The 15299-nt window shown below is 38.6% G+C and overlaps 1 protein-coding gene across 1 annotated transcript; it reads left to right on the forward strand.

Moving 5' to 3' along the window:
* Positions 1 to 35: 35 nt before the first annotated feature.
* Dbct (Dihydrolipoamide branched chain transacylase E2) lies at positions 36 to 15029 on the forward strand. The gene is made up of 8 exons (XM_022068449.2): positions 36 to 335; positions 1223 to 1416; positions 5406 to 5587; positions 5884 to 6011; positions 6580 to 6786; positions 9964 to 10359; positions 11723 to 11794; positions 13431 to 15029. The coding sequence occupies exons 1-8, from the start codon at positions 267 to 269 to the stop codon at positions 13599 to 13601; spliced, it is 1419 nt and encodes a 472-aa protein (XP_021924141.2). The 5' UTR covers positions 36 to 266; the 3' UTR covers positions 13602 to 15029.
* The last annotated feature ends 270 nt before the right edge of the window (positions 15030 to 15299 follow it).

The following is a 15299-nucleotide window of genomic DNA, read 5'->3' on the forward strand; positions in this document are numbered from 1 at the left end:
CTTGTATGTTTTGTTTGTGTGGCCAGTCTGGAAAAGTATGGAGAATACAGTTTTGGGCTGGTTGTTGTGGTTGGTTTAATTACGTTAGTCTTCACAGTAGTCAATCAACGACTGTGTTTTTGTAAGCGGGAGTGATGTGCATTAATTTTTACGTGTATCATGTTGCAGTTAATAACATCGTGTAGTTAATTATTTGAAACTGTTTAATATAGTAGATGTTATTTATTTCTTGATTGGAGTAAGATAAGTGTGCATGCCAAATTATTATGGCGGCATTTGCTAAAAGGGGCTCGAGGATATTGAGGCAGCATGTACTGAACACATACTGTGCAAAGGTGAGGTTTTCAATGCCCCTTCTGTTACGTTCCATACTGTATTTCCATTTTAGTCGTTTGGTGCGCGTAATATATAATCAACAATAGCGGTCATGTCATTTTTAAAAAAAAAATCAGTTTCAGTAAATGTACGTAATTGCATTTACTGCGTTTTTTGCACGTATAATATATCCGAGCTGGGGTAGTTCAGTTAGTATAGTGACTGGCTACGGATTTGACGACCGGGATTCGATCCCCGACGGGGGCAGACCGGTTCTGGGTCCCTCCCAGCCTCCTATTCTATGGGTGGCGTATAGTGGGACAGCGTTACGAACTTTATTATAATATATCCATTCTATTAATTATTATGTCTTGAATCAACTGATATGTCTACTAACTGGTAAAATAGGGTTATTTAATATCCTATTCCTTTCTCTGTAGCCCAATTTCAGTATATTTTGTTTTTAAGGAATACTCCCTAAATGTATAATAGATTTAGCCAAATGATAGACCATCCCTTGTTATCCTTCATCTGTGTCAATTCTCCTTGTATTTTTTTATACTAGGATATGTAGGATGGAAAGTTTTGTGTTATATCTGGTAACTATAAGAAAAAGTAATTTGCTGATGAGGTAAGTGCTTATTTTCTGTGGTGATTTATGTTTGATGTGCTTCGTAGAAGATCTTTTGTGCTCTTGTGAAATTATTTGGAACTCTAAAATGGAGAAAGGAAAGTTCTTCTTCACGGCAATGCCTGAACATTTTTTACTCCACCCCCTCTTTTAAAATTTTACCTTTTTATCATTAGATGGCCACAAACATGGTAAGAAGGTGGGACAAGAAATATTACAATATTATCATACATGAACTGGTACTTATTCACAACATTTGCCATTTACATTTCACAGGGAAAATTAAAGTCTATAGGAGCTCGACAGATGTGTTTAAATTACAAATCTAGTTGGTGCCTCAAAGAGAATAAGACATCATGGCAACATAAGCGAGGGCTGTTCCATTCATCTGCTGTACAAGCCAACAAAATAGTTCCATACAATTTAACTGATATTGGCGAAGGCATCAATGAAGTATCTATCAAAGAATGGTTAGTATCAGATGCATGTATATCAAGATAATACTATTTCTGTTACACTCGTATTGCACGTATCTCGGGGCAAGGCAGAGCCTGGCTTTGTGGAATGAATTCCTAATGCCAAGTGAAGGGTCTGAAATGATTTTTTCTTGTTTGAGGGAAGACATCTCATCTGCTACTAAAAAGTAAAGTAGAGATTATTATTTATAGAACTATAATTTTACCTGTTATGTGTGAATATATTAATTCAGGGCTCAACAAATCTGGGTCACCATGATGCCCAGAAATGTTTTTGTGGTGCCCATTATTTTCTAGAGTACAGTGAAACACCATTGGATCGCCACATTTTGGCATTATAGAGGGGGTGGCAGTATCCAGTCCCCACTCAGAATATCTCCAACACAGCACTGACTGATTGGTTTGCCCTATAAAAGTCAAATAGTTGGAAGCATTTTGCTGGCTTGCACTGTCTTCGTAAACGCACATCTTTTCATTCATCAGAACTTAGCATTGCCCTTTTATCTGTATCAGGCAAACACAGCTGATTGTGGTTGTAGAGTAAGCACCTGTATGTCTTGTACTTGAATTCTTTCGTGCGACCAGTCTGGCGATTGTATTGAAATTTATGTGCTAGATACTCAAAGTGTGCAGAAAACACGTTCACTACACGAGATTCTGCTACCCTGTCAAGCAGCAGTAAGAGGAAAGGCTTGTAACTGTTTCTGAGAATTCTTGGACTTTGCAGCTTATTTTTGGTAATTTTTCCATTGTCACATTGGTACCCTCCCCAGTAGCAGGTTAATTAACTGTAATTGCTTGTCTGTGTAATGTCACCTTTTACTTCAGTGACCCCAGGTGGTTTCTTACATGAGTGGGTTTAATAGTTAATGCACAATGTTTGGCGCACAGTGTGTTTACAGCTGAATGTTTGCGAGGTGAGTGGAAACAGTATGGCTTGGTGCTTTACTAGACTTGATTATAATGCTTAATGGTTTATTTGTATTGTCACAGATGTTGGTGGATAACGACTAACAGGAATGGCATTTTACCAAGGGATTCTCTTTTAAATTACGTATAGCGGTTAGAACGCTGGCCTTGTAATCCTGGGGTCTCGGGTTCGATTCCCGGCGGTGCCCAAATTTATAACTTGTGTTGGGCAAGGCCGTGGTCTAGGCAACACGGAGTTTTCCTCCGGGGGCTTGCCCGGTTTCTCCGTGGCATCCCAACAATTACTCCATTCACACACAGAAGAAGGCAATGGCAAACCACTTCTGGATAATCTGCCAAGAACGTATATGAACAGATCCCAGTCCGAGAAAAGGATGGAAGGATCCTGTTCATATGGACCTGTCGTCAGACAGAACACTAAATAATAATAAGATGAGGTTGTCTAGCGGTTAGAACGCTGGCCTTGTAATCCTGGGGTCTCGGGTTCAAATTTATAACTTGTGTTGGGCAAGGCCGTGGTCTAGGCAACATGGAGTTTTCCTCCGTGGCATCCCAACAATTACTCCATTCACACACAGAAGAAGGCAATGGCAAACCACTTGTGGATCATCTGCCAAGAACGTATATGAACAGGTCCCAGTCCGAGAAAAGGATGGAAGGATCCTGTTCATATGGACCTGTCGTCAGACAGAACACTAAATAATAATAAGATGAGGTGGTCTAGCGGTTAGAACGCTGGCCTCGTAATCCTGGGGTCTCGGGTTCGATTCTCGGCGGTGCCCGAATTTATAACTTGTGTTGGGCAAGGCCGTGGTCTAGGCAACACGGAGTTTTCCTCCGTGGCATCCCAACAATTACTCCATTCACACACAGAAGAAGGCAATGGCAAACCACTTGTGGATCATCTGCCAAGAACGTATATGAACAGGCCCCAATCCGAGAAAAGGATGAAAGGATCCTGTTCATATGGACCTGTCGTCAGACAGAACACTAAATAATAATAATAATAATTCCTTGTAGGGAATTTTTGTTTAAGGCTTTTGTGGGCACAGTGCGAGGTTGGCAGTACTGTATAAGGTTTTGACTGTAATTTTTTTGGTTTGTGTCCGTGTTTGCCTTTCTGAAACCCAACTCAAAATGATTATGTAACAAAACTGCTTATCTCCAATAGTGATTAATCTTCGACCATAAAAATTTTTCTTTCGTAGTCATTTGCAGTCATGTATTATGGTGGTTGGTAGACATTTAGTTTCCCATTAAGTGACTTGAAATGTGTTGTGTATTCTGGTGAAAAGGTGCAGACTAATGTGCGTTGCGTATTTAGTTCACACAGAATGGACTTTGAAAAATGATGCTTTGTGATACTGTGGTTTATATGTAAGACTTGAGGTTCTCACAGCGGTGAGTATGAAGATTTCTGTCTTCTGGGTTATTGCGCTGTGTAGTCTGGTCGATGTTAACCAACGTTTCAGAGGTCATACTGCCTCCGTCATCAGGGCGATGAATATGAAGATTTCTGTCTTCTGGGTTGTTGCGCTGTGTAGTCTGGTTGATGTTAACCAACGTTTCAGAGGTCATACTGCCTCCGTCATCAGGGCGATGACGGAGGCAGTATGACCTCTGAAACGTTGGTTAACATCAACCAGACTACACAGCGCATCAACCCAGAAGACAGAAATCTTCGTACTCTGATGACGGAGGCAGTATGACCTCTGAAACGTTGGTTAACATCGACCAGACTACACAGCGCAATAACCCAGAAGACAGAAATCTGTGGTTTATATGTTTGTTTAAATATTTGTTTCTTTGTTGCATTTTTAATATTTGTTGGTGAAAGCGGTAACAATTAAATGTGCTGCAAAAGGTAGCTGACAAGAAAACTTGGAGCAGGTTCATCTGACAAATTTCTTTACTGTGCCATAAAGAAGTACGGCAATCTTCGCTGTGAGGCTACGAGATGTCATAAATGTAAAATAGTGGATGTACGTGTGGACCTACAGCATACTTGTTCTTTCACATAAGAATGCTCTTTCATATTATATAAGGATGTACAGATTTTTAGTCATTGCTCGTGGGTATGTTAAAAATGTTAAGACATGCAGACGTGACGTACAGTTCTGGCATACTTGGTAGAATTTTGACCATTGCGAATAGCGCCAGTGACAGAATTGTCTGGGGTCGATGGTATTTGACCCCCACAACTGATGATGGCAGTTCTCACAGTCTCATTTTTTGCTCAGATCAAAATAGAGAGTTTTATGAGATTGATGTAGGAGGTAAAACTTTCGCGGTGACTGAAGTTTATGGAGGATTCTCAGGCTACAAGCCGTGTCAGGTGGCTGAACGGTGAACAAACCATATTTATCAATTTTTCTTTACAAATTTAATGGTATTATAAGAGCTGTACAGCAATGACACTAGAATAATCTAGTGAAAATGAGAGTATGTAATTATTTTTATGTACTACATCAAAGTATTAACACTGCAGTTTGATAATTCAAGGAGTCGATTGAAAATAAGATTTAAGTAGCTTGTCACATTTTTGTAAAATTCTCCAAAACCAAATTTGAATCAAGATGGGTTTGCATTCTTGAGTTGTTTCATTTGCACAGGTGGAAAGATGAAATTATTTTAATAGATGCTCTGTAGGGTTGCATGCTCCCATCATAAGTCACATTTTTAATTCATTTTGTTCATTATTAAACTATAAAAACCTTGAGCATGAAAAATTGTCTCGCTTCTAAATTTTTTGGCTGGCTCCTAGTCCAAAGAAAAATGTGTCATACCCTGCATAATTACCCTTTGGGTTTCACATAATTTCCTGACCATCTGAAGAAAGCCGGCTTGTAAAGAGGAATTTTGTTCGGCGGAGTTTGTGTGTGGAAATGTGTTCCCATATTGTGTATCATTGTTCATCACGCACATTCATTCCTTAGCAGGTTACATTCAGAAAGACCTTACATCAGCTGTATCTGATGGTATTTATTGGTGTGAAAGAACCACCCATACCTACTGAGATAGAGAGAAGTCTAAATAATTGTATTTTTATTTAGGTTTATTAAAGTTGGTGACAAAGTGTCGCAGTTTGACAACATATGTGAAGTGCAAAGCGACAAGGCCTCTGTAACAATTACAAGTCGATACGATGGAATCATCAGGAAAGTTTATTATGATATAGATGATATTGCCTCTGTCGGTAAACCTCTAGTGGATGTTGAAGTGGAAGATGTATCAGGTATGTTAACGCTGGAAACAGATTTAACTGTCTGAGTCCGTGTAACCAGTATTATTTGTGTTAATTCTTCTTTTGATATGTCCTACAAATGTACTAATTTCTTTTTAACGCTCGAGGACACAGACATTTGTTCGCGGCTTTAAATTTAACTTTAAAGTTTCAGACATTCAGGATGCCCACATTCGGCATCAGTAAGTTAACAGTGATGCGTGGCAGACAGATTTCCACACCTGTAGGTGTGTTTCTTCTTAAATAGCTTGTAGTGTCAGCATGTGTAAGAAGGCACTTTTTAACAGGTGAGGAAGAAACAAGTTTAGAAAGCAGAGGGAAATCAGCACGAGTCACAGATGAAAATGAAGATCATTTCTTGGCGGACAAGGCTCTTGCGACACCAGCTGTAAGGAGAATAGCCCTCGAAAATAACGTAAGATTTCAGTGTTTACGTGCGAAATGAAATGGCTCATGTCAGGAAATAGCCACGGTGGTCTAGCGGTTAGAACGCTGGCCTTGTAATCCTGGGGTCTCGGGTTCGATTCCCGGCGGTGCCCGAATTTATAACTTGTGTTGGGCAAGGCCGTGGTCTAGGCAACACGGAGTTTTCCTCCGGGGGCATCCCAACAATTACTCCATTCACACACAGAAGAAGGCAATGGCAAACCACTTCTGGATCATCTGCCAAGAACGTATATGAACAGGTCCCAGTCCGAGAAAAGGATGGAAGGATCCTGTTCATATGGACCTGTCGTCAGACAGAACACTAAATAAATAATAATAACGTCAGGAAAATCTTGCAGCACTTGGTGATGAATCGTGCAGTTCTTGCCAAGAGCCAGGAACTATCATTTTTATTCTGCTTTATCAGTCATTTTTATTATCTGCATTATAGGTGACTCTGAAACCGCCATTCTGTACGCACACTTAATATTCCAAGTATCAGTTCTCACATCATCTTCCTTTTTTCCCATGTTAAAATATTAATATTTTATTAATAGATTAAGCTGAGTTCCATAAATGGATCCGGAAAAGGTGGTAGGATTCTGAAGGAAGATGTTTTGGAGTACCTGCAGAACATGTCTCCTGTTTCTGATGCTGGATCCGCGCTGTGTGACAAGAGACCTGCTTCTGGTAGAGCACATGATTATACAGAACCTATTCAAGGCTTTAAAAAGGCAATGGCGAAGTCAATGACGGATTCTTGGGTAAGAATACTTGTAACAATGCGTGTGAATTGTAGTATTTAGTAAAATAATTTTTTTTAAAATACAGGCTGAGCACAAAAGAACTTTATACTTTCAGAGTGATACAGAAAACAAATTTGGCATACTTAGAACTCTGTGCCCACACCATCTGATACAGAAACTCTCAAAAGTTTTGTTTCAAATGACTGAGGGTGGTTATTGTTGTTCACCTGCACTAGATGCCACTAGTTTTCATAATGGCTATCCCACAACAGAGGAGTCAGTGTGTTTTGCAGTTTGTAAAGAAAGAGTCTGTAACAGCTATGCAGCTTGCATTTCGCATACAGTTTCATGTGGAATGACCCAGCCAATTGTCTATTTATGCCAGAGTTGAGGCAGTGAATCACGACTGCCGTAGCTTCCATCACTAGGGACAGTTTACACGAAGTTTGGGACGAGTTGGATTCTCATCTCGACATTACTGTGTGAATCTCTGTGTTGTGTGTACAAAACTTTGAGAGTTTTTCTATTGACTGGTGTAGGTTCTAAGTACCATCATTTTGAAAGCGTAAAGTTCTCTTTTGCTCACTTTGTATTCAATGTTGAAGGATGTGGTGGTGTTTTTAGTGGCAGTGTATATGTTCGTGTAAGTACATAAAGCTCTTTGCAGAAGTCTACATTGAAAACTTTTGTACATGAAATTGTGTGCATGCGCGTGTAAATCTTTTACTGTGAGAAACATGAAGATTCCTGTCTCCTGGGTTGTTGTGCTGTGTAGTCTGGTTGATGTTAACCAACGTTTCAGAGGTCATACTGCCTCCATCATCAGAGTGTGAAGATTTCTGTCTTCTGGGTTGTTGCACTGTGTAGTCTGGTTGATGTTAACCAACGTTTCAGAGGTCATACTGCCTCCATCATCAGGGCAATGACGGGACAGTATGGCCTCTGAAACGTTGGCTAACATTGACCAGACTACACAGCGCAACAACCCAGGAGGCAGGAATCTTCATACCCATCGCTGTGAAAACCTCAAATCTTACATGTGAGAAACATGTTTAATATTTCAGTCTAAGTGGCAGCCACTTTGAATGATCTGATCAGTTTTTACCTCTTTAGTATAGACTTATATTGTTTACATCCATTTTTTGTTGTATCACAAATATGATTATGGTTTTGCACGTCTTTATATCTGTTTTGTGGGAAAGTGAATGTACACCTTTTCATGGTCACAATCCCAAGTGCTGTAATTATTATTATTACACTGGCTGAAGTTAAAAGCACTATTTATTCAAATGTGCATTATCTTACAATTCACTGGCCATGTGAACAAAACGAAAAGTGTAGTGCATTACGCGTATTCCAACAGGCGAAGTTGTAAGTTTTTAGTTAGTTGTATTTTATAGATGGCATATTAACTTTGTGCTGGAATGGCAGTAAATTCGTCATTTTACTCTACTCAGATTTGAATATGAAAAAAAAAAGACAATGTTTGAGGATTACTGTTATTCTTCTGGGTTGTGATGCCATGTGGATTCATAAATTGATACCGATTTGTTCTCTTGTCTCCCGGCTCAGCCCATCCTTCTGACCCTGTATGTACTCCCCCCCCCCCCCCCCCATCTTTTTCACTTCAACCCTGAGATTATATTCATTATGTTTCTCCGAAATATTGTTGTTTACCTGTCACAGCCCAGAAAAGGAATATCGTCTTGGTAGGGTCTGAGATTCTTATGGCACAAGTATGAAGACGGTTTTCCTTTCGGTTGTAGCGATGTGTTGTCTGGTGGAATTTTATTGACATTTGAGAGGAAATGTCGGCAAACTTGTACCAGACTACGTGATGCTACAACCCAGAATACAGCCATCCTCATTATCATCTTCACTGCTGTATGAACCTCAAATGCACAAGATTTGAAGATTTAAAACTCATAATTTGTCTAATACCTTAGGTTACAAATACAGTTAAACCCCTCAAGTTGGACACTTTTAATTGGAACTGACGAATACCCTGTAATTTCACATGTCCACAATACCCTATATCTTGGTCACCCCTTTTGTTGTAAGTTGGACATCCCTTTTGTTGTAAGTTGGACACCCCTTTTGTTGTAAGTTGGACAGGTTCGTGCACTTAACTTCGATGCTTTTCAGGGAAACTTTTTCAGTTACATATTTTGTTATTTTGAATTTCTGACTGATGAATGCCTCCTCTCTGGAGTATTATCTTATGGACATTGAACCCATCATTGGAATGCATTGCAAGTGTTTGACAATTCTTTTGCTGAACTCTTAACTGGACTACAGTTTTGCAGAAGAGACAGTTTTAACTCCTTCAGTACTGCGCTTGTATTTGAGTTCAGACTGTGTTAATAGAAATGGAATTTTTGTTTTTGCGATGGGAAAGCGAAAATTGGTTGAATTAACTTTAGAAAATTTTATTGAGGCTGGGGTGTAATGCGCAATGCATGGGAGTGGGCTTCAAAATATTATTATTAATGCTATTGTCATTAATTCTTAATTCAAGTAAGCCTACAGTAGTTAGTGTATGTAAGTAAATAGATTATATTGTGATTAGACCACAATCTGATTTTTCTCTTTCCCTCTATCTTGGACACCTCTGTAAGATGGACACATTTTCGTAGAACCCCAAATGTCCAACTCAGAGAGGTTTTACTGTATATCAATTTTATGATTATGCGCAGTCTGACAGTGGTTGCAGATTGGCGTTACTTGTAAGTTGACTACCAATTTGGTGAAAGTAAAATATTAAGGAAAAGTTCTGTGCGTATAACATTGTCAGCATGAGGTGGAATTGAGTGATGGTTTTAGGCTGAGGTGGCATTGGTGCTTGGGTAAGGAGTGCCAATTAGCCGCAGTGTCCTCAGAGACAATCTGAACTAAAGTGGGCTAGTGGAGGAGGGCAGGGTAGGAAGAAGCCATTGTATGCTGTACAGATACCGTTTACATGAGTGATGAAAATGGTATGGCTTCAGTCGTCAGTGTACAGTTTACAAAATGTGAAAAAGTCGAGCGTTGAACAGTATATCCTTATTTTTACTCTGATTTGTTGTTGTAAAGCTCTAATATTGAAATTATTATTGTGTTTTGATATCTGGAAGGCTCTGGAAACTTAGATGACTTACCTGTGTGTGTGTGTATTACATGAGAGTATTCATATAAGCTCGCCCTATTCTCTTTCAGAAGATTCCTCAATTTGTATATAGTGACGAAATCTTCGCAATGAAACTTACGGAATTATTGTCACATATGAAGGAGATTGCAAGTTCAAGAGGCATAAAACTGACGTATATGCCATTTTTCATCAAAGCTGCATCCAAAGCTCTTGAAAATTTTCCAGTTTTAAATGTAAACGTGGATGAATCATGTGAAAATCTTACGTTCAGAAGATCACACAACATTGGAGTAGCGATGGACACATTGTATGGGCTAGTAGTCCCAAACATAAAGAATGTTCAAGCACTTAGCCTTTTGGAGGTTGCTATGGAATTGAATCGATTACAAGAACTGGGGAAAAAGGGAGCTTTACGTCAAGGGGATCTGACTGATGGTACTTTCAGCTTGTCTAACATTGGTGCAGTAAGTGTTCTTTAATACTTGTGGTGTTTGCTCTTTTAAGTAACGAGCCAAGCTCATGGACATGGTGCTTATTTTTCAGTTCATACAATAAAATCTCAGGGTAACAAACTTATGTGGATTGATGAATAAAATATGCAATAATGAAAGGCGTTGAAAAGTAACTGAAGACATAATATATATTGGTTTTGTGAAGGTAGTGCATTTTTGTGGAACGTCATGGTTCCAGTGATGCTCTCAAGTGAAAACAGTAGTTTACCCTGCTATTACAACATGAATAAGAATGACCTGACATTTTCATGGTTGTGTTCTCAATGTCGTAGCACGGCGATTAGCACTTCTGCTTTGTATTTTGGAGGTTCTTGGTTGAAATCTTGGCTTAGAAACTAACAGGTTTTTCTTAATTGATGAAAGACTCTCAGGTAACAAGCTGTGTCAGGTGGCTGAATGGTGAATGAACCATGGCTTCCGCCAAAGTTTCAAGAGCCATCTCTGCTGTCATCTTCAGGGCAGCTGTGAAATGAAACTGGTCCAATGTAGGTTTTTCTTAGTCTGTCCAGGCGAATGCCAGGATCGTTAGTACCTGATATTAGGCTATGACTTCCTTCCACACTATTTTCAAATCATTTTTCACTAATCTCACCCTCTCACTTGATGTTGTATAGTCTTTAAAATTAAATTTGTAAAACTGAACACTTTTTTAAACAGGGGCGGTGTTTTGCTGCGTTACACTGAAATTTAATTTTCTTATATTTGTTGTGAAATATTTATGCATAAGAGTGTATGGTAATTTGGTAGCAGATGAACAGAATTTTTATTGTTTTGAAATGTTATTGTAGTGGCTTTCATTCTACTGAGATTTACTGTAGTCTCAGGGAATGTAGAAATTCTCCGCCTCTTATTTTACCCAAAGTTCATTGCTGTACAGCTTTACCTTGAAGAGAGTATGTTTCTTAAAATTTGCTGGTCAGGCATTGCAAAGGAGCTCATATTTTGGCAACACAGTCATTGCTTTTAAATTACGAATACATTGAGATCAAGAAGATTTTCTACAATATCGTGACATTGGCATTGGCAAGGGATTATCGATTAATTCTCTAGTGTTCCGGTATGATTTGAATGTGTCCATTCTCACTCGTTATTGCAATATGTACTTTACAATTTTGTGCGATAGAGTTAAATGCCGTACAAAAATTTGTACACAAATATTAAGCTGATGTGCAAACACTTGAATTTCAAATAACCGTGTTGGGACAATACAAGTTTGTGCTGTTCAGATCAGAGATTTTCCCTCTAAACATATTGCATTGCAGATGTATAAAATAATGCAATTTAAATGCATACAAGTTAATAATTTTTGTTTCAGATTGGTGGAACATACACAAAACCATTAATTTTGCCATCTCAAGTTGCAATTGGTGCACTTGGAAAAATTCAGGTAACATCATTTTGAATAACATAAGTGGTATAAATACAGCACAGTTTTGCCCAAATTTTGTGTTTAAACGTACATGAGAGTAGATTATGTAAGGAACTCCCATCATAGCGAGTACCTGTTGCCATAGATCTCACTTCTTCACAGTGTGGATTTGACGACTGCTTGTCACACTCTGAGTTTCTTGAAAGATTATTTGAATTACTGTGCATCTTTCACTCGTCCTACAGTGCCCCTTTGCTACACTTTTCATGCCGGATTTTCTGCCAAGTTAAATCCGAGGCAGTAGGATTCTGTTACATTTCCCTGCCCTTTCCCTCTTTAATTTTTCATTGGAAATTTTTTTCATAATTAATTTTAATTTTTGGCTCAGTCAAGTAGTGTCCTTGCTGATTTCCATGCATGTTGACATAAATAAGGAATGTGTTGTCACCTTTACTGGTAGCTTGACTTTAGGGATTTTTGGTTTTAGTTGCAAATTCAGTTTTTTTTTTGTCATTTGGTTATAATAATTGTTAATGGCAGAATAAATGTAGACTTATATGTTCTTTTTATGGCAGAATAAAAGGTTTTAGAAACACATGAATAATGCAGTATAGTTCCCCCTGCCCAAAACATTTACCATGATCATGCCTTAAGTTGTGTAGAAAATATTTAATGAATTCTTCTCATGCTATCAGTCATGTAAGGTGGTTTTCTTCATTAAACCACCTTACATGGCTGATGGCTCAAGAAGAATTCATTATAACATTGGCACTGAGTTACACAGCGCGGCAGGGGCGTGATGCTGACCACCTCACCCCCATCTAGTGCCCAGGTCAAGAAAGAGTTGGAGCTGTACCTCCACTCCCCCCAAACACCTACATGGCGTGTAGCGAGACAGCTTTACTTTTACTGAGTTACACAGCATGGTCAGTTAACTGAAAAAGAAGCATATTAATTGATAATCAAACTTGGAAATTTAACACAAAAATACTCACGTTTCTTCATCATCACCATTAACTTCTTTTAAAATTGCTTACGACTGTTACCTTACACACCCTCTCCAAATATCCGCTAGTTATCCTGTCATTTGACATTGCATGGTATTATTTGAGTGCTTGAAAGTGTTACTTACTCTTTAAAGCGAGATCTCACTTTAATAATGATATTTAAGAATTCAGGCTGTACCTCAAAAAAAACCACCACCATTCACGATCAGAATGATCAGGTGGTTAATGCTGTTTAAGGAATTCAACCATTTGCAATGTGAATATTACAAAATCTGTAAATACAAAATGAATAGTCATTGATTATTGTTGCACGTATGATATATAGTTACCATTTGGCTATAAATGAAAACTAAATAAACATTTGCTGCTACATATGTGATTGGTAGTGTTACAGAATCTTATTTCCGCATTTCTAATTCCTGGTGCTAAATATGTTCAGTGTATTAATATGCAATATTGGATTCACATCTGTGATAGTTGTGAAAAACTTTAATTTTTGTACATTGAAAAATTGAGTAAATGCATGTTAAGTAGGTGCATTGAATTCCTTTTTAATATTGTTATGTGAAGAGTTTACTGTTTGTGTTTCCAGCACCTGTTGCTTGCCTGATTGTCGGTGGTGTTACCGTGTACAAGTCTGTTTGCAGGTTGTTCCTCGATATGACCAGTCCGGGAACTTGATCAAAGCTGAAGTGATATGTGTAAGTTGGACAGCTGATCATAGAGTCATTGATGGTGCAACTCTGGCAAGATTCTCAAATACGTGGAAGAAGTACATTGAGAATCCTTTTCTCCTCTTGTTTGATACCGCACTGTAGTTGAATGGGGAGACGATGACACGTGATGATTATTGTTTGATTTTGGGGATCTTTGTCTTGTCATATGTGAATTTAATTGTACCAGGTCTACAATTTATGAGGCTGCGGTCGTGCTTGGATTGCGTGGTCAGCCAGCGCTCTGTTATTGTGGGCGGGAGTTGTGCGCGTTCTTCCGGTGGGTGACCGGGGAATCAGTTTCAGTGCTGCTAGTAACAGCAAACTATGAATATTTCTCGTCACTAATGCATGTTATTACATTAATTGTTCTTACCTTAAATCTCAAAAAGATGTTCAAAGTGACTTCCTTGTGCTTGCAGGCAAGCTTCACATCTCGTTAACATGTTTCGACATACTCGACAAAGCTCTTCTTGGGAAATTGCCACGCAATCCAAGCACGACCGTAGCCTCATAAATTGTAGACCCTGTACTTGGTGTAAGAATTTGCTGAAAGGCAGATATATTTTTCTCTCTCTTTTTATGAAATGTAGGCAGATAGAGGAATACCAATATACCAACTAAACAATGAAAGATATATTGATTGATTTCTTATTAATATGCTCCTGGGCCACCGAGTCCAGTCTGTCACTGAGGAGAAGTGTGCTGGGGTTCTGTCATGTATAAACCACATTTGTCTTCTTGTATTCAATGGTACGTCTTCGGGGAGACGTGGCAAATGTCTTCTTAAGAATCGCCGATATGACGGTCCTCTTAGACGCGATGGAAGCATGTGTGGACCAGTAAGCATGTCGACAACAATTCCTGCTCAAATGTTAAATGAAAATCTGTGCTGGAAGTTGGATTCACTTTGACTTACGTACTTTTGACTCACTCTATATTAATTTCAATTCAAAAGTTGTAATTTGTCTTGACAACTTTTTTTTCCCAAAATAGCTACTTCATTTTCACATGTATTTTAATATAAAATATCTTAATAATTTAAAAACAATTTTTTGAAATGGTAAGGAATACTTGCAAATAAGAGAATTTTCTTGCAAGAGTTATTATTTCTTAACCCTTTTTCTGTTATCTTTGACTTTGCAATATTATAGCATGATAATCTTTGATTCTGTGATAACTGTGAAGTTTGATATGTTTCTGCCATAGCCATTGGCCAAAATAATATCCCACCCTCCTGAACCTCTCAAATACAGAAAAAAAAGGATGACTGATAGGTAATGTGCTTAGCAAATATGAGTGTTGCTAAAAAGTTCATACTAATTTTTTCCATAAAATTCTGTTGAGCAGTTGCGATCAAATACATACTTTTATTTTCGCTTTTAATGCCCTTCTGTGTATACGCACATTTATCATTGATGATGCAGGTTCAGATCCTGTAGAAACTTTTGACCTTAACACAGAAGAATAAATTCTGAAATCACTTATTGTAAGACTTGACGTTCTCAGAGCAGTGAGTATGAAGATTTCCGTCTTCTGGGTTGTTGCGCTGTGTAGTCCGGTCGATGTTAACCAACGTTTCAGAGGTCATACTGCCTCCATCATCAGGGCGATGAGTATGAAGATTTCTGTCTTCTGGGTTGTTGCGCTGTGTAGTCCGGTCGATGTTAACCAACGTTTCAGAGGTCATACTGCCTCCATCATCAGGGCGATGAGTATGAAGATTTCTGTCTTCTGGGTTATTGCGCTGTGTAGTCTGGTCGATGTTAACCAACGTTTCAGAGGTCATACTGCCTCCATCAT

The sequence above is a fragment of the Zootermopsis nevadensis genome, unplaced genomic scaffold (assembly GCF_977971745.1).
Source record: "Zootermopsis nevadensis isolate Lab colony 2312 unplaced genomic scaffold, Znev_1.0 Znev_ptg000023l, whole genome shotgun sequence".
Lineage (NCBI taxonomy): Eukaryota > Metazoa > Arthropoda > Insecta > Blattodea > Termopsidae > Zootermopsis > Zootermopsis nevadensis.